Source organism: Equus asinus, chromosome 21 (assembly GCF_041296235.1).
Source record: "Equus asinus isolate D_3611 breed Donkey chromosome 21, EquAss-T2T_v2, whole genome shotgun sequence".
Taxonomy (NCBI): Eukaryota; Metazoa; Chordata; class Mammalia; order Perissodactyla; family Equidae; genus Equus; species Equus asinus.
Window position 1 is genome coordinate 84,798,234 of NC_091810.1, and position 20,665 is coordinate 84,818,898.

Below are 20,665 nucleotides of genomic sequence, written 5' to 3' on the forward strand. Positions count from 1 at the left end.
AAGCCTTGCCTCTGTTCTGGAAGAAGTTTACCCTGTAGCAGGGATGACAGGTATAAAAAAGGCCTTCCTGATGGTTTTTGATTTAAGGTTGGCATTCTCCCGTTACCGGAAATGTCATTGCCGAGTGGATCAAAAACCTTTCCCAGCCTCTGGGTAAAAGTTGGAGGGAGTAGGTTGCTGCTTTAAGAGGATTTCTGTGGATTAATGCGGGGCCCGGGGCCCCTGGGACAAACCTTGGGCTGTGCCCCCTAAGTGGAGTTCTTCCTGCACGTTGCCAGCTAGTTCATGGTCCCCACATGCGTGGCGTCTTTCTTGCACTAACACATAGACCCACAGTAGGGGTGATACATGGCCGTTAGGAAGAGGCTCCCTGCTGAGCTCAGGGCATGGATGGGGGAACAGCTGTGTAGACAGACCACACTAGGGCACCAAGTATGTCCCAAAGAGCTTCGTACTCAAGAGGCGCTCAGCAGGTGACAGAGCAGTGACATGGGAAGAAGGGACTGGCCCCTAGAACAGCCCTGACAGAGATGGGGCTGTAAGCCCTGACACCTCGCCGCCTTCAGGCTCTCCAGTTACAGGTTCAGAACCGGGGAAGGCGCATCTTTAAGTGAGGCCCAAGTCCGCGAGAAGGAAGAGCGAGAAGCCTTTACACCAAAGAGAGCACAGTGGCCAGCTACCCGCCCTCTGCCCCTCTCTGATCTCCCTCTCTGATCCCCCTCTCCATCTCTCGGCCTCCCTCCCTCTCCCGGGTCCACGCTTGGTTCCCAGACCAGCGCCTTAGGTCACTCCGCTGCAGACATCAGCTGAAGGCAGCCTTTCCTGATTGCTAGAGAAAAATTAAATCCACAGGGAATGATTTAACTTTCTCTTCTGATTTTTTTTTTTTCCTTAAACCTCTGACACCTGCTACTTGTTTTTACACCACGGTGTCGGTTCAGCTAGTTTCTGTTTTAGCTCAGAACTAAAGGGCTTCATGGTGTTAAGTTTAGTGAATGACTGTTGCATGGTGCTTTGCAAAATGGTCCCAAATCTTGGGGTCCCACTGCCTGTGCAAGAGCGAGAACCGCTGGTGTGGTTCTCCGATGCTTGACGGACAGAGGGGTGGGGGCGTGGTGGGTAGACGGGTGGGCAGGCAGGCGATGGGTACTGCAGCTCACGTGAGGGCCATGCGACCCCACCGCCGGGGCCAGGGAGTCCTGAGCAGCCGTGGGTCTGGGGTGGGGGGGGGAGGGGGGCGCATGCCGGACCACCAAGGTTCTCTTCCTGTCCTCACAGGTCATCTCCCAGACCTGGCCCTACCTGAGCATGATCATGGAAAACAAGTTCCGGGAGAAACTGGAGCCCAAGATCCGGGAGAAGAGCGTCCACCTGAGGACCTTTGCCTTCACCAAGCTCCACTTCGGACAGAAGGTCGGTGCTCCCTGGGGAAGGCCAGCGGGACCTGCTCTGCCGTTTTTTTCTCTGTCCCCGCCCCTTGCCCCAGGTCACTAACCCGACTGAAAAGATCCCACTGGACCTCACAGGCGCCAGCCCCACCTGCCCTTCCCAGCCTCTCGGCCTCTGTAGACCCCCCACCCCTCATCCCCCAGCCCAGCCCAGCATCCCTCCGTTCTCAGGAAGCCTGGCTCAGAGAACGAGGAGGAGGGGTGGAACTGACTCCACTTTTCTTAAGCAACATCTTGAAAACACGCCATGAGGGGAAGCCAGCCAGATACAAAGATGTACAAGCTACGCTCGCTGACCTCAGGCCTCCGCTGGGGAGGACACGCCTTCACGGAGTGAGACAGGGCCTCGAGCAGTGTAGACTTCTCTCCTCACCAACGGATTCTGCCGTCAGTGTGACAAGCCCACGCTAGTTCTGTGAAGATGACAGGTGGCCCAGGATAAGAGAAGTTTGTGGTTAACATACCTAACGCTATGTCCCTTTCTAGACTGAGCTTCCTGTTCTCCCCCCGCCCCAGAGTGCCCCCTCGAGATGAGTCTTATCTTGATCCCCCAGGCAGAGAGCCGCAGTAATGTCCATCACCCGGTAGATGAGAGGCATGGCCATCTGGTTGGCTCTGGAACAAGCAGCTGTCAGAATGCGGGAGTCTGCTGAGAGCTGTCCCCAGCCCTGGGTGTGCTCAGCCCTGCCCCGCTGGCCCCAAGTTGGGGGTGGGGGGTGGTCAGGCAGGCCTGAGCCCTGGAGATTCTGGTTGGTGCCCCTCAGACTCTGCCAGGACTGGCTTGTCCCAGTGTCTCTTGCTCCACTCGTTCCTTCCCTGGTTCGTTCATGTCCGACTTACTGAGCATGGCTGTGTGCGAGGCACCGTAGATAGACGGGTGGCCGTGCCCCTGCCTGCAGGAAAGTCACTGTCCTGTTGTAGAGGCAGACACATTAACTGGTGGATGACAATGTGGCAGTGTCTGCACGATGGTGGAGGAATGTGTGAATTCAGGAGTGGAGCGTTGTGGGGCTGTGGCAGTCAGGGAAGACTTCCAGGAGGGGGTGACCTCTGGGTTGGCATTTGAAGAATTCAGCGGACAGAGCCAGCAGGCTGCAGACTACTGTGTTGATAGCAGAGCCTGCCTGGCTGCGCTGCTCGCTGGTGATGCCCATGGAATGTGGCCCTGCTGGAAAGCTCTCCCTTCCTGGCAGCATCCACAGGCCTGGTGGTGGCTGATCCTAAGGGATGATTTTTATCATGTCAGGAGAGCCTGGCTGACCAGATGCCCTGCCCTGCAGGAGAAATACCTGACTCCTGGTCCTGGCATGCAAAGCCTTCATGTCCTGGCTCCTCCCACTTCCCCTCAGCTCTCACATCCCCTCCTCTCACCTCCTTTCCTTTGAGGGGGTCACAGAGGACTCCTCATGTGACCTTCCTGGGCTTGGTAAGGACCCAGTGCACTTGCCACACCCCCTTCCTTCATGCCCATGAGTGTTTCCAGCTCCCTCCTATTCCCATGTCCATGCCCAACTCTGCTCTATGCTGTGATGACCTTGGGCCAGTGACTGAACCTCTCTGAGCTCCAGTTTCCTCATGTGTAAAAGGGAAGTGAGGTGGTTGTGAAGCATGACTGACAGTCCTAGCCTCTGGGTCATTCTTCATGGCTGTGTGAGTAGTGCTCTGCCAGTGGAGGCCAAACGCCAGCCTGGCACCCTTCACCTAACTGTAAGCCCTGGGCCCGGCCGGCTCTGCCTGGCACAGAGCAGATGCTCAGATGGTGGTTTCCCTCCTCTCTGTGTTGGGGCCCCCAGGCAGGCAGCCTTCCCCAGGACCCGTCTCTGCAGATGGGGGTTGTGGGGCTGGCTGAGCTTTGACAGGGGCGTGCAAACCAACCCCAGCCCGGGAGCAGGCTCCAGGCTGTGGGGGTTGGTCAGTGTCCCCCAGGCTTCCTCTGGCTTTTCTCAGTCTTTAACATCAAGGCCCTGGAGGCCTGGGCAGAGCCAGGGTGCTGTGTGGCCTGAAGCTTCTACAATTCTGGGGATTCCCTTAAAGAAAAAGAGTATAAAATTAAAAATGTAAAATTAGGACAAAAATTGGTACTAAATAAATATGAGAAAGAATGAGGAAATAAATCCTAGCAAGTTATACATTTTAAAAAGACATGAAAAACTCTGGAAAAATTACATATAATTAACTGCTCAACGTGTCCCTATAATACTTTTTTCCCTGCATTTTTTGCTTTGCACTTTCTGATAACCTTTTCACATGACAATGCGTTTGTAAGTATCACCATCTATGGAGAGAATAGAAAGATAATGGAATCTTTCCTCTAGTGTGGTTCAATTTTTCTCTCTGACATTTTATGATGAAAAATTTCAAACATAGAGAAAAATTGAGAGCATTAGGCAGTGAACCATCTGGATCGTTCTGTTGTTAAAATTGCTCTGTTTGCTTTAGTGCGTATCTCTGCATCCGTTCCCCTTGTCGTTTTTTTTAATGCATTTCAAACTAAGTTGCAGACGTCAGTGAACTTCACCCCTCCCCACCTCCGTATGCATATCACTAACTCAAATTCAAGTGACATTTATTTTTTATCCTTGATGAATAATAACCACGCGCCACTCCAGTGCCACCCGACAGGAGGATAAGAGAAGAGTCTGGGCAGAGGGGGGAGGAACAGGTACCTAGGAGTTCAGCCCTCAGCCCCTGAGGCTGGGACCGTGGCCCTGGGGTGGGGCACTTCAATTCCTAGGGTCGGATCCCTCAGTCAGGGACACTGCCCTCTTCCCTTGCCCTTAGGGGGCCAACTCCTGCTCATCTGTCAGAACTGTTTAAATGCCTCCTCCTCCAGGAAGGCTTCATTAACCCCCGTCCACCCCAAGCTGGGTGAGGAGGAGCTCCTGGAGGCCCCAGACCCCGATGTGGTGGCATGGGCTGCACCTCCTCGTGTGCCCTACCCCGTTGCCTCCTCTGCTGGGCTGTGAGCCATGCGGGCAGGCTCCCGGCTCAGCCTGCCCTGCTCCTTGCCTTCTCCGCAGTCCGGGGCCTGGCACCCAGCAGGTGCTCAGTCCATACCTGTGGGAGGAGGGAGAGAAAGAAGGGTACACATTCTTGGGAGGGCAGTATCAGGGTGCCAAGGACAGATGGGGCTGCGGGGTGGGTTTCTGTGTTTGTGCCTCATCCCAGGCGTGCAGTGGTCATGCTGGTTGTTGCGGACAGAGCCCACTGCTGGGTGGGGGCAGCAGCTGTCCCCTGCTGCAAGACCCCTGCTGACCCGGCCCTCTGGCATCTCTCCCAGTGCCCCAGGGTCAACGGAGTCAAGGCGCACACCAACAAGCACAACCGGAGACAGGTGGTCCTGGACTTGCAGATATGGTGAGCCCGCGTGCCCTGGGGCCGGTGTGGGGTGCAGGGGACACTGTGGGCACAGCCAGTTTGAAGATGGAGTAGCATACATACACTCTAATTTGGGTATGAAAGCTCCTCACAGCACACATACCCCCCGCCCCAGGCTGCAGCACGAGGTCCCTGCTCGGGACGGGGAGGAGTGTCAGGAGGATGGATGGTCCAGGGGAGCCATGGCTGGCTGACCCCTCAGTCCAGGCCTGGCTTCTCCCATCAGCCCAGGCACCGCATACTTTGGCACCAAGGCCCAGGCAGCAGAGCTTTCTGGGAGGCCAGGGCCAGGTCACCTGGAAGGTCAGACTAGCTGCCTCAGAGGGGATGGAGCAAGAGGGAGCAAGTGTGACAAGAAGGTGTGGGGAGGCCCAAGGAGCTCGAGGCACAGACTGTGAGAGACCAGTGGGAGAACTGGGCTCTGCGGCACTTCAGAAAAACTCAAGGATGCAAAGGCACGTGAGTGACGAGTTCAGTGGGCTGGGCAAGGGCTCCTCTTTGGAATGAGGTTTGTAATAGGCTTGAGTTGGAGAGAAGAGAGATTCAATCTAGGAAGTCTTCCTGGAGGTGGTGAGATTTGTATTTTAAAGGACTAAAGATCAGCTCCTGAAGTTCCAGAATGTTGCCGTTCCTTTCTAATGTCTCATACTTCCTGTCCTTAGCCCAGAGGCTGGCACTGAGAGCTCATTGGGAAGACAGGAGTCGGCTCTGGGAACACCCAACCCTATTTGGGGGCTGGTCTCAAGAGTGTTGGGATGGTGATGGCTATTGGGCACTCCTGGCCCCAAGGCTCTGCCACAAGATCCTTGTATGACTAGTTGGGGCATGTCAGGGTCATCCAGCCCACCCACGCAGCTCCCAATCAGCTCAGGCAGCCCCTGGGGCCCCCACAAGCATTTGGGGGCTGCCCTTTCCCTCCTTTAGTCTTTTCCTTCAGTCCTTTGACAGGGTCTCCTGATCTTTACCCTCAAGGGCATCAGCCTGGGCTCCCTGTGCCCAATTTTGGCAAGAGCCACCAGCTGGACTCCAGCTCTGAGCCCTTGTTCCCCTTGCCCATCTCCACCAGCCAGCAGTGACTAGGGGAATGGCTGGACGTGAGCGGGGTAGGGGTGGCTGCCCCGTGTTCTCGGGGAAGAGACAGGAGGAGTGGGCAGTGTGTTCACCAAGAGCCCCTCCTTTGCATCTGTGGGGTGTCATGGGGCGAGATGTTGCCCAGAGTCACTGCCCTCTTGAGCAGAGGTGAGGATGTGCAGGGGGCACCTGGGGGCAGGGAGCTGGGGGGCTGCCTCCCAGAGTCTGGGCCTGGTCAGTGTCTGCACAGAACCCAGAAAGCCCGAGGCTGGTAGGGAGGTGATGCAGGGCTCAGGCTTGGTGGCCGGCCACCTGGGTTTGGGCTGGGTGACACTGGGCGAGTTTCCTGACCTCTCTGAGTGGTGGACCCATCCCTCCTCTCCACCTTCCTTCTCCCTTCCCGCTTTCAGCTACATCGGGGACTGCGAGATCAGCGTGGAGCTGCAGAAGATACAGGCTGGTGTGAACGGGATCCAGGTGGGTGGAGCCCGGATGGACTGCCCCTGCTCCCCCATTCCTGCCCCAGGGTGGGGGTCAGGGCAGTGGGGCAGGCTGTGGATGGGGATGATGACACCAAACACAGATGCTGGTAATGAGCAGGGGACTCCAGGCCCGAGGTCCCACGGCCAGGGAGTGGTGGCTGAGCTTCACCAAACTGCTGCGCAGCCCCAAAGCGCCACCCCACGCCTGCCTGTGTGTAAAGTCCCCCCAGAGGCTTCGGCTGCCTGGGGCACGGAGAGGTTCTGTTATGGAGCGATGCAGAGCCGGTGCTTGGAAACTGAGTGGGTCGAGGAGAAGTATCTGGCGGCAGGAGTGGAGGAGCGGAGCTGGAGCTGGAAGGCACTCCTGGGTCCCTGCTGGCCGGGCCAGCCACAAATGTGGGCAGGGCTGCAGGCCCGCGTGGCAGTGGACGGCAGTGAGGGCCAGCTCATGGCCCCTGAGTACCTGGCAAAGGGGTGGCAGCCATGTGCAGGCTTCGGTTCCCCGAGTGCAGTCCCTGCCATGACAGCAGGTGGCCTGACATTTGGGGGTGGCAGGGGCCTGAATGAGACAGCAGTGGCCTCAGTTGAGTGCAGCAGGTGCAGGAGGAAGGGAGGCCAAGGTCCCTCACTAGCCTCTGTACCTGTGTAGTTGCAGGGCACGCTGCGGGTCATCCTGGAGCCCCTCCTGGTGGACAAGCCCTTCGTGGGAGCCGTGACGATGTTCTTCCTTCAAAAGCCGGTGAGTCCAGGGGCGAGGGCAGGACTGCCGCTCCCTGTGAGGAAGCCCTCACCCACTGGCCCAGGCGCTGGCTTTGAGCCCAAGAATGGACACTGCTTGAGCCCCCTGGACCTGGGCACTTGCAACTCCTCATCTCCTCAATCTAAGGCCACTTGCTCTCCCCAAGACCTGGAAACAGCTCAGAGAACTGGCTTGCCGAGGTCACACAGGTAGTCTGAGGTGGTGAGGAGGCCATAGCTCAGACCTCTCTGAGTCCAGGCCGGCCTGTGCCCTGGGTGCTGGCCCACTCCTGTGGTGGTCCCGGCCCATCCTGAGCCGAGGCCCAAGCAGGCCTGGGAGGCGCCTCACCTGCCTGACTCCCCTGCAGAGGGTTCTCAGCCCTGGGCTTCTGGCTCCCTCCAGCCTGACAGTCTCCCTCTGCCCCTGCAGCACCTGCAGATCAACTGGACGGGCCTGACCAACCTGCTGGATGCGCCAGGAATCAAGTAAGTGCCCTGAGAGCCGCCAGGCAGATGCTACCCATGGGGCCCTCCGGGCTGTGCAGTCAGGGCCCGGAGCTGCACCCTGGCTATGGCCCCTTCCCTGCTCCATGTGTGACGAGTTGGGGCGGGCACCAAGGCCTCCCCCCGAGAGGAGGAGTGTCGGTGTTCGGAGTGGGAGTGGGAGGCAACAGTGTTGCGTGGCCTCTGTGGGCAGGCGCTGCATCCAGAACACACACGCTGCGGGTGAGCAGGGGAGTTGTGGGTGAGAGGTGAGCAGCAGGCCTGATGACAGCATGAGTTCTGCAACCAGACCCAGCTGGACCAGGCTTCTGGCTCTGTTGCTTAGCAACTGTATCTTTGGACAAGTTACTTCACGTCTCTGGGCTCTTCCTCAATAAAAGGGGAGCCTGGCTCCTCTATCTTGGGGTCCCTGGGAAAACACCACGGTGGGTATGGGGGTGACACAGTGGGTGTAGACACACACGAGTGTCCTCCTTTTGTCCTTACTCTACCCCCTCCCAAGTATGTGGGGAGAGGCCCACGTGGCCTCCCCTGACCATGGCATCAGATACACATGTGAGGGGGAGTGGCTGTCACAGCAGAGGCCAGTGAGGAGGAGCTGGGCTGGGAAACCCCACCTTCCTGGGGCTACCCGCAACACCGAGAGGAACAGAGAAGGACTCCAGCCACATGTGGACACCCCTCCCCAGGAGAGAGGGACAGTTGGACCAGCCAGGGTGGCTGGCTTGCCAGGCTCAAACAGCTGCTGCCCCACTTGCGAGGAGGACCACTTGCTCGCTCACTGGGGACATTCCACTGACCTTGGCCCCTGGATGCAGAGAACCCAGTCATGCATTCTTTCATTCAAAAAATATTTACTGAGCACCAGCTGTGTGCCCATGTTGTTGTAGGCCCTGTCCCTGCTCCCTTACTGGGGAGATGGAGTCAGGCAGTAAACAAAGGGAACTCTGATACGATGTCAGGGCGTGGAAGGGCCATGACAGCAACCACTTACCTAACATTTACCGTGAACTCACCGTCATAACAACCTAGGAGGCAGGCGTGATTATCCTATTTTAGAGACGAGGAAGCAGCTCCATCAAGGTTAGTGACTTACCCGAGGCCCACATTCGTGGGGCGTGGAGCTGAGATTCTAACACAGGCTCCAGGTCAGCACTCCCTGCTGCCTTGCCGTGATGCCTCAGAGGACAAAGCAGGACTGGGGGAGCCGGGCCGTCAAATGTAGACCCCAGTGCTCCCCCTCCAGGCAGGCTGGGGCCAGGGCTGCTCTCTCCCGGGTGGGGACACCACAGCAGGCTCTGCTCCTGGGTCCAGCTCCAGAGATGGGTGGAGGCAGGTGGCCTGGGGGAGGGAGAGCCACCCCTCCACAGCTGGTGGTGCCTGCTCTCCCCAGCGAGGTGTCAGACAGCCTGCTGGAGGACCTCATTGCCGCCCACCTGGTGCTGCCCAACCGCGTGACTGTGCCCGTGAAGAAGGGGCTAGACGTGACCAACCTGCGCTTCCCTCTGCCCTGTGTGAGTACCTGCACTGGCCACCGCGCCGGGCCCAGAGTAGAGGGACAGACGAGCTGGTGGGGTTGTGTACTCCCAGATGGCAGTCCTTACTTCCGCCCTGTGAGGGCGTGGCATCCCCATTTTATAGGGCCAAGACTGAGTCTCGGGAAGGTTGAATGACTTGCCCAAGGTCACCCTCTGGGGAGGGGCAAAGTCCAGGTGGCATTCCTCCCTGGGTCTTCATCCGCCCATGTGGCCTGTATTGGGGACTATGGGCAGTCACCTTCCCCCCAGGAACCTCCAGGAGCTTCTCATCCTCCCTTCAGGGACATGAGGCTCCTGACTCCGTCACTTAGGGGTGGGGAGAATCCTTAGGGTTGCCTGGGAAGGACAGTGCTTGGTCAAGCTAGGATGCGGGGCTTCCTTGGGTGCTCGGCCCCGCTGCCCTCGCCCATCCTGGGCCTGCCTCAGGAGGCCCCTGAGGAAGCCACATGGGCCTGAGCCCTGCAGGGCTGGGAGTCAGGGCCTCAGGATCAGGGAAGACGCCCATGTTCACCACCCACACCAGCTGTGAGGCATTGGTCTGCTCAGGCCATATGGGGGTGACGCCCAGGCCAGCCGGGCAGCAGCACATCCCTCAGCCCTCGGGTGATGCATCGGCTTTATCCCACTCTGCATGCTGGGTAGTCTCAGAATAACAGTGCAGCGCCCTCACCCACATCACCACCACTGACAGCATTCTGCCCCCATGGCATATCCCAGCACAGAGGTCCCGTCAGGTTGCTGCGATTTAAACTCACTTGGAATAGTTCCTCTCTGTGTGTTTGTGACACAACTGGCCATGAATATTTACAGTGATTTGTTTCATACCATTTTCTATTTCCAGGGTTTAAGCTTTCCTTAAGTTCCTTTTACAATCATGTAAAATATTTGCACACTTCCAAAGTGCAATAGGAAAAACAAGTTGTATTTTTAGGCATCTGGCTTCTACCCCTTGTTCCCTCACCTCGTCTCCGCCCTCCCCCCGTAAGTAATGTCTTATCCTTCCGGTATTCCCACTGTTTTCAGACGTGAGTGGACGCACACATGTGGGCGTGTGCGTGCATATTTGATTACATTCACATCCTCGCTCTTGGACGGCAGGACACTGCATTTCTCCCCACTTGGCTTTTATCACTTCCTGTGTCACGGGGATCACTTCCTGACGGGGCGGATGGAGCCCCTCCTCCCTCATTTTCTTACAGCTGCATCGTACCCCACAGTGTGAATGTGCTGTAGTTTATTTAACCAGTTGTCCACGGATGCATGGATGAGTTGTGTCTGGTCTTTTGCTGTTTCAAGTAGTGCTGTCATGAATAGCATTGTATGTGTCTTTTTATATTTTTGCCACTCTGCCTTTAGGATGGCTTTCTACAATTGGGATTGCTGGGTCAAAGGGCAAATGCGTGTGTATTTACTGATATTCAAAAAAAAATATGGGCCAGCCCGGTGGCACAGCAGTTAAGTGCGCACGTTCCGCTTCAGCGGCCCGGGGTTCGCCGGTTCAGATCCCGGGTTGGGACATGGCACTGCTTGTCAAGCCATGCTGTGCCAGGCGTCCCACATAGAAAGCAGAGGAAGATGGGCACGGATGTTAGCTCAGGGCCAGTCTTCCTCAGCAAAAAGAGGAAGATTGGCAGCAGTTAGCTCAGGGCTAATCTTCCTCCGAGGAAACAAAAACAACAACAACAACAAATAGTTCTAGGCAGGAGGCCTACTAGCCCCGTGAACTGTGTTTTTCCCGAGTCTTGTGCTCTGTTCTGCCCATGACAGCGCAGAGTATGGGGAGTGGGGTGAGACTTGGGGCCAGGGCCTTTGTGAGCCCGGGGACCCACTGCCAGCAGCAGGCAGTGCCCACAGGTGTGCGTCCAGTGCAACTCAGTTTACATGCAGGTTACAGAGAGGGGCTGGAACAAAGACAGCAGGCTCCTCAGGTGGGGTGCTTGTTGGCACAGGAGGAGAAAATAGCTGCAGCTGAATAAGCCATTCAGGTGACAGGTTGGAGGCAGGGAGGGTGGTGAAGGCCAGGAATGCGATGCGGTGGACAGAGCCCTGTGCCGTGCCATCACTTGCTGCGTGGCCTTGGCCAGGAGACAGCCGTCTCTGGCTTCTTTCTCCCCATCGAGACCACAGAGAGGGTCAGATGGGGCCGGGGTGATGTCTGAAGGCCTTGGCTCTGATGTTGCGGGCCTTGCGGGCTGGCATGGCCCAGGAAGCAGCTGTGACCTCCATGCTGGGACAATTTCCAGGGAGTGATCAGAGTCCACTTGCTGGAGGCGGAGAAGCTGGCCCAGAAGGACAACTTCCTGGGGATCCGAGGCAAGTCAGACCCCTATGCCAAGGTGAGCATTGGCCTGCAGCATTTCCGGAGCAGGACCATCTACAAGAACCTGAACCCCGCCTGGAACGAGGTGTTTGAGGTGAGGGTCTCCTCAGCTGTTCCTGGCTGCTCTCCATGCCCTCTGGGCTCCTCTCTGGGTTGTGCTGGGCACGGACAAGGGCGGGTCTTCCCTCATCGTCCTCACATACCCTTGGGGTGACACTGGGCCAGAGGAGTGGGCTCTGGGGACAGGCAGACAGGTGTGTGTAACTCCTGCTTCCCGTATCCACCAGGATTCCAGAGGTGAGCTGCTCTGGCCCCGTTGGAGGGACAGCTAGTAGGTGAATTCCCACTGCCTTTCCCCACCAGTCAGCTTTGCTGGAAGTTTTCAAATCAAAGGAAAGAGAGAACCTCGAAGGCAGTTCTCCCCAGTCCTCTCAGCCTCCCTGCTGGGGCCAGACGTTCCTCCTTCAGTTCAGCTGCAACCCCACCATGTGAGGGGAGGCCCCCCAGCCTGCTGAGTGTTCTGGAAGCTGTCAGGCCCCTGCAGAACACTCAGCAGCCGTGTCCCCTGAGCACCCCCTGCCGTGGGCTGGCACGTGGCTCTGAGCTTCGCCACCTGCAGGGGAGGGGTCCACTCCCTCTTACACGTGGGGTTCTCCGGGCGCTGAGAGGGGCAGGAAGCTGCCCAGGACTCAGAGCTTGCAGGTGGTGGAGCTGGAACTTGGCTTTCCTGGGTCACGTTTGATCTCTCTTCATCGGCTGTTGTGGTGTGCGGGTCACGTCACCCCTCTTTCCTTCTAGTTCATAGTGTATGAAGTCCCTGGGCAGGACCTGGAGGTGGACCTGTATGACGAGGACCCTGATAAGGATGACTTCCTGGGCAGGTGAGGAGGAGGGCTGAGCCGGGCCGGGAGGAGCTGGGCCAGGCCTTGGGGCACAGGTACCTCTGCTTCCACTGCTCAGTGACCTGCAGCCCTCTTCTGACAGTACCATGCCAGGCAACCCGCCCCATCATTCCACGTTCCTGCCACAAACCTCCTTCCCAGATGTCTCCTGAGACCCCAGCCCTGAGTTGGGCCCTGGGGGAACAGAGAGGTCCCCACAGTTTGTGCACCATGGGCTCTGCTTTCTGTGCTCCTGGTAGTGTACCCAGAGTTCCCCTTTGGAGCAGAAGGCAGGGGGCAAGGCTGGCACAGATGGCCAGGTGCCCGGTGCAGAGAGCCCTGGGCGCTCCCGCTGGGCTGGAGCACAGAACGTCAGGGCTGAGGGAGGACGGAATGGCCGGGATGGGGCTGGCTATCAAACTTCAAATTTACAGGTCTTTTGGTCCGGCAGTCCCCTTTCCAGGCAGGTATCCCCTATAGAATAAAAGCACTGTGCCTGAACTGTTTATCACAGAAGTGTCTGTGGTGGCAGAACAAAAGCTGGAAACAGCATGAATGTCCAGCTCAGAGGACACTGGTTGAAAGCTTGAATAAATTTGCCGCTGCCAAACTACAGAATATTCAGCAGCTGTTACACACGATGGGCAGGATGCGTGTGTGTTGACCTGGGGGAGGTCCCTGACATATTAGTAAGCAGGGGAAAGCATCTGGGAGTGACCTGTGCAGTTTGATCGTCTTTCCAGGGAGGACCCTTGTGTGTGCATGTGTTTGTGTAAGCACCGAGAAAGGCACGGAAGCTACACAGCAGGCCGTCCACACTGCTCATCTTGGAGGGCTGAGATTAGGGGACGGAAAAGAGTTTATCCAAATCTTCATACTCTTGTACTGTTTAGCTTGTTTCTGTGAACATGTAATTTTAAAAAGCAGAAAGAAAACAGAGTGGGAAGGGCCCAATCAGACAGCCTGAGAAACAGCTCACCACCAGAGGTGGCTTATCATTTTTCATCTTAATGAGAAAAGTTGCAGTTTTTGTAATGTTGCAGATTAGAAGTGTGGTTTGTGGTTTATGTTTTATGTAACTGATTTCAAGTGTGTTTGGAGCTCAAGCACATTCCCAACAGTTACATGAAATTAATTTCCCCTCTGGCTGTCAGGACCTTCCGTTTGGGCTTGGGTCAGGGTAGATGGGAGGCATGCTGTGAATGTGGGGGCTATCTCTTTGCACGCAGGGCATCTGGGCAGTTTTGGAAATGGAGGGGCATTTGGGGTTGTTACAATGACTGCAGGAGGTGGTGGCCACGGGCATTTAGAGGGCACAGGACAGGGAAGCTAAATTCCTGCAATGCATGGGCAGTTTTGCACAATGAAGAATCATCTCACTCAAAATGCCAGTAGCACTGCCATTTAGAAATCCAGAGCTGATGTGTCCAGCAGCATCTGCTTATTCTCCTCTGGGGATCGGAGCCACCTCCCTCCCCAGGCAGCATGCCCAATGGGAGCAGCTCTGATGATCAGACAGTCCTTCCAGTGCCTGAGCTGAAAGTGGTCTCCCATTGGCTCCTTGGGATAAATAAGATCCTCTATCTTGAAGGCCCCACTCAGATATCTGAAAATGGCTTCCAAGTTGGGCCTCCACGCCCTCTGCTTCTTGCCTTCTCTGAGCTGGGCTGACCCCTCGCTCCCTGTGTATTCCAGCCTACAGATCTGCCTCGGGGACGTCATGACGAACAGAGTGGTGGATGAGGTAGAGTTGGTGCCTGCAACCCCCTCCCCGTGGACAGCTCTGGCAGGCTCCTTCAGCTCAGCTAGTCCTATGAAATGGGCCATTCTGTGCTGAGCCACACATGCCTGTCCTCAGGCGCAAGAGCTGGGTGAGGCACAGATGGGCCCAGGGAACCTGCCAGGGCCTTGGTTGGAAGAGCTTCCCTGGAAATGCCCCCAGACCAAGGACCTCTAGCAGGAGGTGGTCACGTTACAGAGAGGACAGGCTGGGATGGGTAAGACCTGAGTAGGAGTGTTTTCCATCCTAAAGCATAGCACTTCCATAAAACCTCCACTCCCCGTCCCTCAAGCCACCTGTCTGGGCCCCACCTGGTGCCAGAACTGAGCTGCCTGCAGAGGGTCAGTAGCATCTCCCTGGCCCCTTCCCCAAGCTTTCCTCTCCCTGCTCTCCCTGCAGTGGTTTGTCTTGAACGACACAACCAGCGGGCGGCTGCACCTGCGGCTGGAGTGGCTGTCACTGATCGCTGACCCGGAAGCTCTGACTGAGGTGAGTGCAGGGTGTTGGGGCTCCCTAGCAGAAAGGTGGGGGTGGGGACTTGTGGCAGGACTGGTCTGTGTGTGGGCTGTGCCTGTGGAGGGAGATGAAGCCCCCAGATCTTGCTCAGAGAGTCCTCTGGCCAGCCCCACCCTCTGGAGGACATGTCCCTCAGCCCTTGTCTCCACACACTGCAGCTCCTGATCTCAGCAGATGGCCTCTCAGCATCTCAGCCATCTTCAGGGAAGATGGGATCCTTCAAAGCTCTCTTAGTGCCCATCAGCCTAGTACATAGGGAAAATCCACCCTTGTGTCTGACTTGAATTTGTCATGCTGCAGTTGCATTCACAGCCTCAACAAAAAAGATAGGTGGTGAGGGAGCTGATGGCTAGGCTGGAGAGCAAGGGCTGGCTGGCTTCCTTTGGCCACAGACAGGCTTCTCCAAAACCAATCTGTGTCTCCTGCTTTGGCCACAGACAGGCTTCTCCAAAACCAATCTGTGTCTCCTGCTGCTGGGGCACCCAGTGAGGGTCTGTGTCTTCTTGTAGGACCATGGTGGCCTGTCCACTGCCATCCTTGTGGTCTTCTTGGAGAGCGCCTGCAACCTGCCGGTGAGTGGTGACATGGCCAGAGTGCCACACACACCCTGCCTTGTGCCCATCCCTTTCAAAGGTCCAATTAAAAATGGACATTTACAAATGTTGTGCTGCTCACTTACCCTATTCTTTTTGTGCTGCAGAGAAACCCTTTTGACTACCTGAATGGCGAATATCGAGCCAAAAAACTCTCCAGATTTGCCAAGGTGTGTGTGGCTGAAAACTTGAGTAAGAGCAAGTCACGGCTCCTTTTCCCCAGAGTAACCGAGCCCGGTGTCTTCTGAGCGCCAAGCTGTGCGCACATAGCCTGGGCATGGCAGGCGCTGCCATTCACTGAGGCCAGTGTGTGTCAGGCACCAAACTTGGCAACTCATCCCACGTTTGTTATGTCCAAGTACCATGATGACTGTGTGTCTGTTTCTATTGCCATTTTACAAATAGGACCCAGAAGGTTAAGTGCCTGGGTCACATAGCTAAGGGAGGAGCCAGAACTTGACTCCACCCTCTCTGTCTCTACAGCTCCAGGGAACAAGAGCCTGTGCCCAGCCGGCCGGCTCAGACCTCCTGTCTTTAAGTTGGAACCTCCCCCTGGGGTCAGCCTTGCCCTGTTGCTTGCACAGTGATGGCAGCCCAGGGGTCCTGGGTGCACCTGGGTAGCCATCTCTCAAAGGGAAGCAATTGGCTGGCCCCAGGTCCCACTGATGCTCCTGGGGGTTGGGAGGTGGGATAGGGGGTGGGAGGGTGGTGTCTCAAGCTGACACTGATGGTGCCACTTTCACTGTGGATTTGCCCCCTCACAGAATAAGGTCAGCAGAGACCCTTCTTCCTATGTCAAGTTATCTGTAGGCAAGAAGACACACACAAGCAAGGTAAGATAGCTTAGTGAGTGGCCATGGAATAAGGAAATGGGGAATTTGCTTTGCCCTTAGGGCCTAGTAGGCAAAATAGTTTCATAGTTCAAGAATCTGCAGGTCAAATCAGTGACTTGCCCAAGGGCACATGCTGGCAAGCAGGAGAACTAGGGTTCAAGCTTAGACAGCTCTAAGCCCTGTGTCCTTCTCACCACCCACCAAGTTTCTCAGTCCAGCAGCAGAAATCCTGCTGACCCCTCCCCTGGAAGCAAGCTCTAATGCAAGCATGATTTTCAGCCCCTGTAAAGCTTCCTGGCAAACCTCTCCTTGCCTTTGAGTCTGGCTGCCCTGCCCGAGAGCTTCCCACAAGCTGTAGAGGGCATGGCCTGGGCAGACAGTGGGCTCCCCAGGGTACCGGTGGTCAGAATGGGAGGAGAGTATCCTACTCTGCCCAACCCCCTTCAATCATCTCTCCCTCTTCCGTCCCCAGACCTGTCCCCACAGCAAGGACCCTGTGTGGAGCCAGGTGTTCTCCTTCTTTGTGCAGAACGTGGCAGCGGAGCAGCTGCATCTGAAGGTTTGCTTCAAGTTGGGCTCTTGGAACAGAGCTAAGCGGTGTCGAAGCCGGGAAGGGTGGGAGCTCGAAGTGCACCTTGAGCAGGTTCTCCTGGCGGTACAGTCAGCCCCTTCCGTGAGGGACAGGATACTGAGGCCCCGCATCTTCATGAGGCTGTGCCCAAGGTCACTGAGTGAGAGGCCATGAAATGACAATCCTCAAGTCCCTTGGCTCTCTCTGCAAGAGTCTTCCCAGCTGGAACATAGCACCCAGAGTGACCTGTGTTGGAATCTACCCAGGACATTAATGATGATGTGCTTTCTAAAAGAAGATATTTAGTTTTCACAAAAGATCTGTGGACAGAGATATCTTCATTTTACACATGAGCAAAGAAGCTCCCACAATGGCTTGTCTGAGATCTCATGACCAACAAGTGGAAGGACTGGGATCTTTCGGGGCCCTTAGCCCTGTCTGGATGTCCCAGCATGGAGCAGCAGAGCTCATCAGTCCCTAAAGCCCCCCTGGCCCTGGGCATCATAATTGCCTCTACCCTGAGTTACTCTCTTCCCTTGACTAAAGGCAGGGACTAGGCCTGGTGCCATTCCCAGTTTTCAGAACAGGACAAGAGGCCAGTAGAAGCATAGTACATACTTACTGAAGTGAACTCAGAATTGGCTGGGACCCAGAGAGTGGGGGTGGTGGGGGTGGGGCTTGGTTATCCTCTTGTTTTGTGACTGGCCCACTGTCCAGGTGCTTGACGATGACCAGGAGTGTGCTCTGGGAGTGCTGGAGGTCCCCCTGTGCCAGATTCTACCCTGTGCAGACCTTACCCTGGAGCAGCGCTTTCAGCTGGACCATTCAGGCCTGGAAAGCCTCATCTCCATGAGGCTGGTGCTTCGGGTAAATATCTCCCCTGTCCCCCAGTGTGGGTGGGGGTGGAGCTCTGGCTATGGAGCAAGGTGGATTGCCCTGCATTAAGTATCTGCTCTGTGTTGGGAAGAAGCTAGGAGATGGATTCATATTTTTCATGAATTGTGGAATATTGTCAGCCACTCTCTCTTCAAATATTGCCTCTCTCATTCTTTTAATCCTTCCTTCTAGAACCTCTTCTATGCTGGACCGTCTCATCATCTCCTCCATGTCTTGACCTGACCTCACCTTCATCTTTTCCATCTCTTTATCTCTTGGGGCCCATCCTAATTTCCTCAGATCTGTCTTCCAGACCACTAATTCTTTCTTTGGTTATGCCTAATCAGCTGTTTAACCTGTTCATGGTTTTTATTTCAAAGGCTATTTTTCATTTCTGATTTTCTTTTCCAAATCCACCTTGTCTTTTTTCATTGTGTTTTATTATCTTCTCCTGTTTCTACTCCATCTTTAATCATTTAAAAATACTTATGTTATAATGTATGTCTGTTAATTCTATTATCTGAAGATCTTGGGAGTTAAACTTTGATGTTTGTTGTATCTGCTGATGCTTTTCCATGGTTACTCATTTCTGAGTTTGGTAACTTGGATTGCAAACACGTGTTCAGTGTTCTTTTGTGACCTGGATTGAGGTGGTTCACTTCCAAAGAGGTTCTGCTTTCACTGCAACTGAGTACCTCAGGGGCATTATAAACTTGGTCCATTTTTATGTTAATTTTTTAACTTTGGGTTTCAAGACCCTACAGGTAGTATAAATATGAACCCAAAATTCATATGAGACAGGCCTATAAGGCGCCATATTCTCAACAAAGACTTTATTTCCTCCCAACCAGAGTATAGGCTGAGACAGACACATTTCTTGTCATCAGTCTTTGCTGGAGAGTGGAACATTTATCCTGGATGACTTCTTCACTACAGAGATCCCACCCTCGTGGGTCCTGCTCCAACCCCCAGCCTCACATCCACCCAAGGCCTCTTCTCCTAACCCCTAGATTCCAAGGTTGATAAATGACCCTAGGAAAGATTAACCTTTATTTTTCAGTTCTCTTTCTTTTGAAACCCTAGAGATTTTTTTTACTTTCTTGTGAATTTGGCTATGCATTTAAAAGGATGTTTGTTCATTTTGTTGGGCATTCCTAACAAGAGGTTTTTTAGAATATTCTGCCCGCCATATTACTGGAAATGAAAGTCCCTAGGAAGGCTCTTGATAATTGATGACTGAGGGGAAAGGGGGAAGGAGAAACACAATGGCCGAGGTTTGAAACTCTGGTGCTAGGAGCCCAGGGATGTGTCTGTATAGGAAACACATTTTAGAGAAAGCAATGGTGAATGAGGTGACAGCTGGAAATGACCATATCCAGAAAGCAGCTGGTAACATATGTGAAGCTTAAGGTGAGGGCAAGACTGGAGGTGTAGATCTGGGAGTCCCCTGCACAGAGGGAAAGTGCATGCTATGAGACTCCAGCAGCTGGTGCGACTACAGAGAGAGAAGGGGGCCAGGAATGAGTCTTCATGAAGACCCACTAGTGAGGCAAGAGGAAGGGAAAAGACAGAGAAGCATTGGTCAGAGGGGGCCAGGGGCCAAGAGAGGTTAAGGAAGATATGGTCTAGGGGGAAGAATCTATGGATTAGGCAGTCAGGAAGGAACTGAGTTTTGAGAAAACTGTTCCTTCCAGAAAAGAGGAGAAGGAACCATTTCCCAGAGGTTAATGTGAGAGCAGAGGAGGAGAAAGTGGAAGAGGTGGGCCCAGCCTATAAACAACCCTGTCGTCTGCTTGCAGTTCCTGCGTGTGGAAGAACGAGAGCTGGGGAGCCCATACACAGGACATGAAGCCCTAAAGAAAGGCCCTCTGTTCATTAAGAAGGTGGCCACCAACCAGGGCCCCAAAGCCCCACCCCAGGGAGAGGGCCCTACAGATCTGCCATGCCCCCCAGACCCTGCTTCTGATACCAAGGAAGCCTCCAAGTGCACCACGACAACCACCAGTGCCACCACTGCTGCCACCGAGCCCACACCCCAAGAGACAGGCCCAGAGGCCAAAGGCAAGGACAGTGCCAAAGGGTTCTGTGAGCCCAAGGGGGAGAAGAAGAGTTCGGCCACCATCTTCCTGACTGTCCCAGGCCCCCACTCGCCAGGGCCCATCAAGTCACCCAGACCCATGAAATGCCCTGCCTCCCCATTCGCATGGCCGCCCAAGAGGCTGGCTCCCAGCATGTCCTCGCTCAACTCCCTGGCCTCTTCCTGCTTTGACCTGACAGATATCAGCCTCAACATTGAGTATGCACCTCTCTGCTTAATCTTTTCTAAAATCACCTGCATGAAAAATACCTCCCTGGGTGGAAAAGTAGCTAACTTTCTTTTCCGTGCAAGTTCTGTTTTTTCACAAAATGGCTCCACGAGAGGCAGCACGATGTGGCAGAAAGAACACAAGATGGGGAGAGAAAGGGTTTGCTTGCACCCCAAACAGTCTGGTGTGGCTCTAGCTACCTACCAACTGTAAAACAGATGCTCGACTTTGGTTGTTATAGTTCCTTACGGCAGAGATATTTCCTGAATTCTAAAGTCTACTGGGATGATATGGAAAGCTTAGAATGTGGAATTATGTAATAAGTGGCTGCCATTTATTGTTTACTATGGGCTTAGCATGTTACCATCATCTGCTGTGTAATGACGTTCCGGTCAACAACGGACCACAGATATGACAGTGGTCCCATAAGATTCGTACTGTACAGCCTAGGTATGTAGTAGGCTATTTCATCTAGGTTTGTGTGAACACACCCTATGATGTTCATACAATGACAAAATTGCCTAACAATGCACTTCTAAGAACATATCCCTGTTAAGCAATGCATGACTGTATTTGATTAATTTTATCTTCACAATAACTTACTATCATAAAGGTCAAACGACTCACCTAAGGTCCCACATGAAACCGTGGTATAAAGGCAGATCCCACGCCCGGGTTCATGCTTTTCCTACTGTGAAGTAGGATAATCATACATGAGTGCTGTGAGGAACTGACTTCTAACTGAAAGGGACCTACTGAGAATTATTTTATTAACCCACATGGCTCTGCGTTCCTAAAGCAGGCCATGCGTCTGTCTTGGGGATGTGGGG

At 54.8% G+C, this 20,665-nt stretch overlaps 1 protein-coding gene across 1 annotated transcript in view; it reads left to right on the top strand.

The window, feature by feature from the left end:
* ESYT3 (extended synaptotagmin 3) overlaps positions 1-20,665 on the top strand; it is a 51,050-nt gene that overhangs the window by 17,256 nt on the left and 13,129 nt on the right. The window contains exons 3-18 of the mRNA XM_044754496.2: positions 1,279-1,413; positions 4,729-4,805; positions 6,308-6,374; positions 7,029-7,118; positions 7,548-7,603; positions 9,015-9,135; positions 11,403-11,573; positions 12,278-12,360; positions 14,056-14,104; positions 14,540-14,629; positions 15,166-15,228; positions 15,357-15,419; positions 16,014-16,082; positions 16,555-16,641; positions 17,371-17,520; positions 19,329-19,825. Coding sequence (XP_044610431.1) covers positions 1,279-1,413; positions 4,729-4,805; positions 6,308-6,374; positions 7,029-7,118; positions 7,548-7,603; positions 9,015-9,135; positions 11,403-11,573; positions 12,278-12,360; positions 14,056-14,104; positions 14,540-14,629; positions 15,166-15,228; positions 15,357-15,419; positions 16,014-16,082; positions 16,555-16,641; positions 17,371-17,520; positions 19,329-19,825 — 1,868 coding nt within the window. The remainder of the gene's footprint in view (positions 1-1,278; positions 1,414-4,728; positions 4,806-6,307; positions 6,375-7,028; positions 7,119-7,547; positions 7,604-9,014; positions 9,136-11,402; positions 11,574-12,277; positions 12,361-14,055; positions 14,105-14,539; positions 14,630-15,165; positions 15,229-15,356; positions 15,420-16,013; positions 16,083-16,554; positions 16,642-17,370; positions 17,521-19,328; positions 19,826-20,665) is intronic.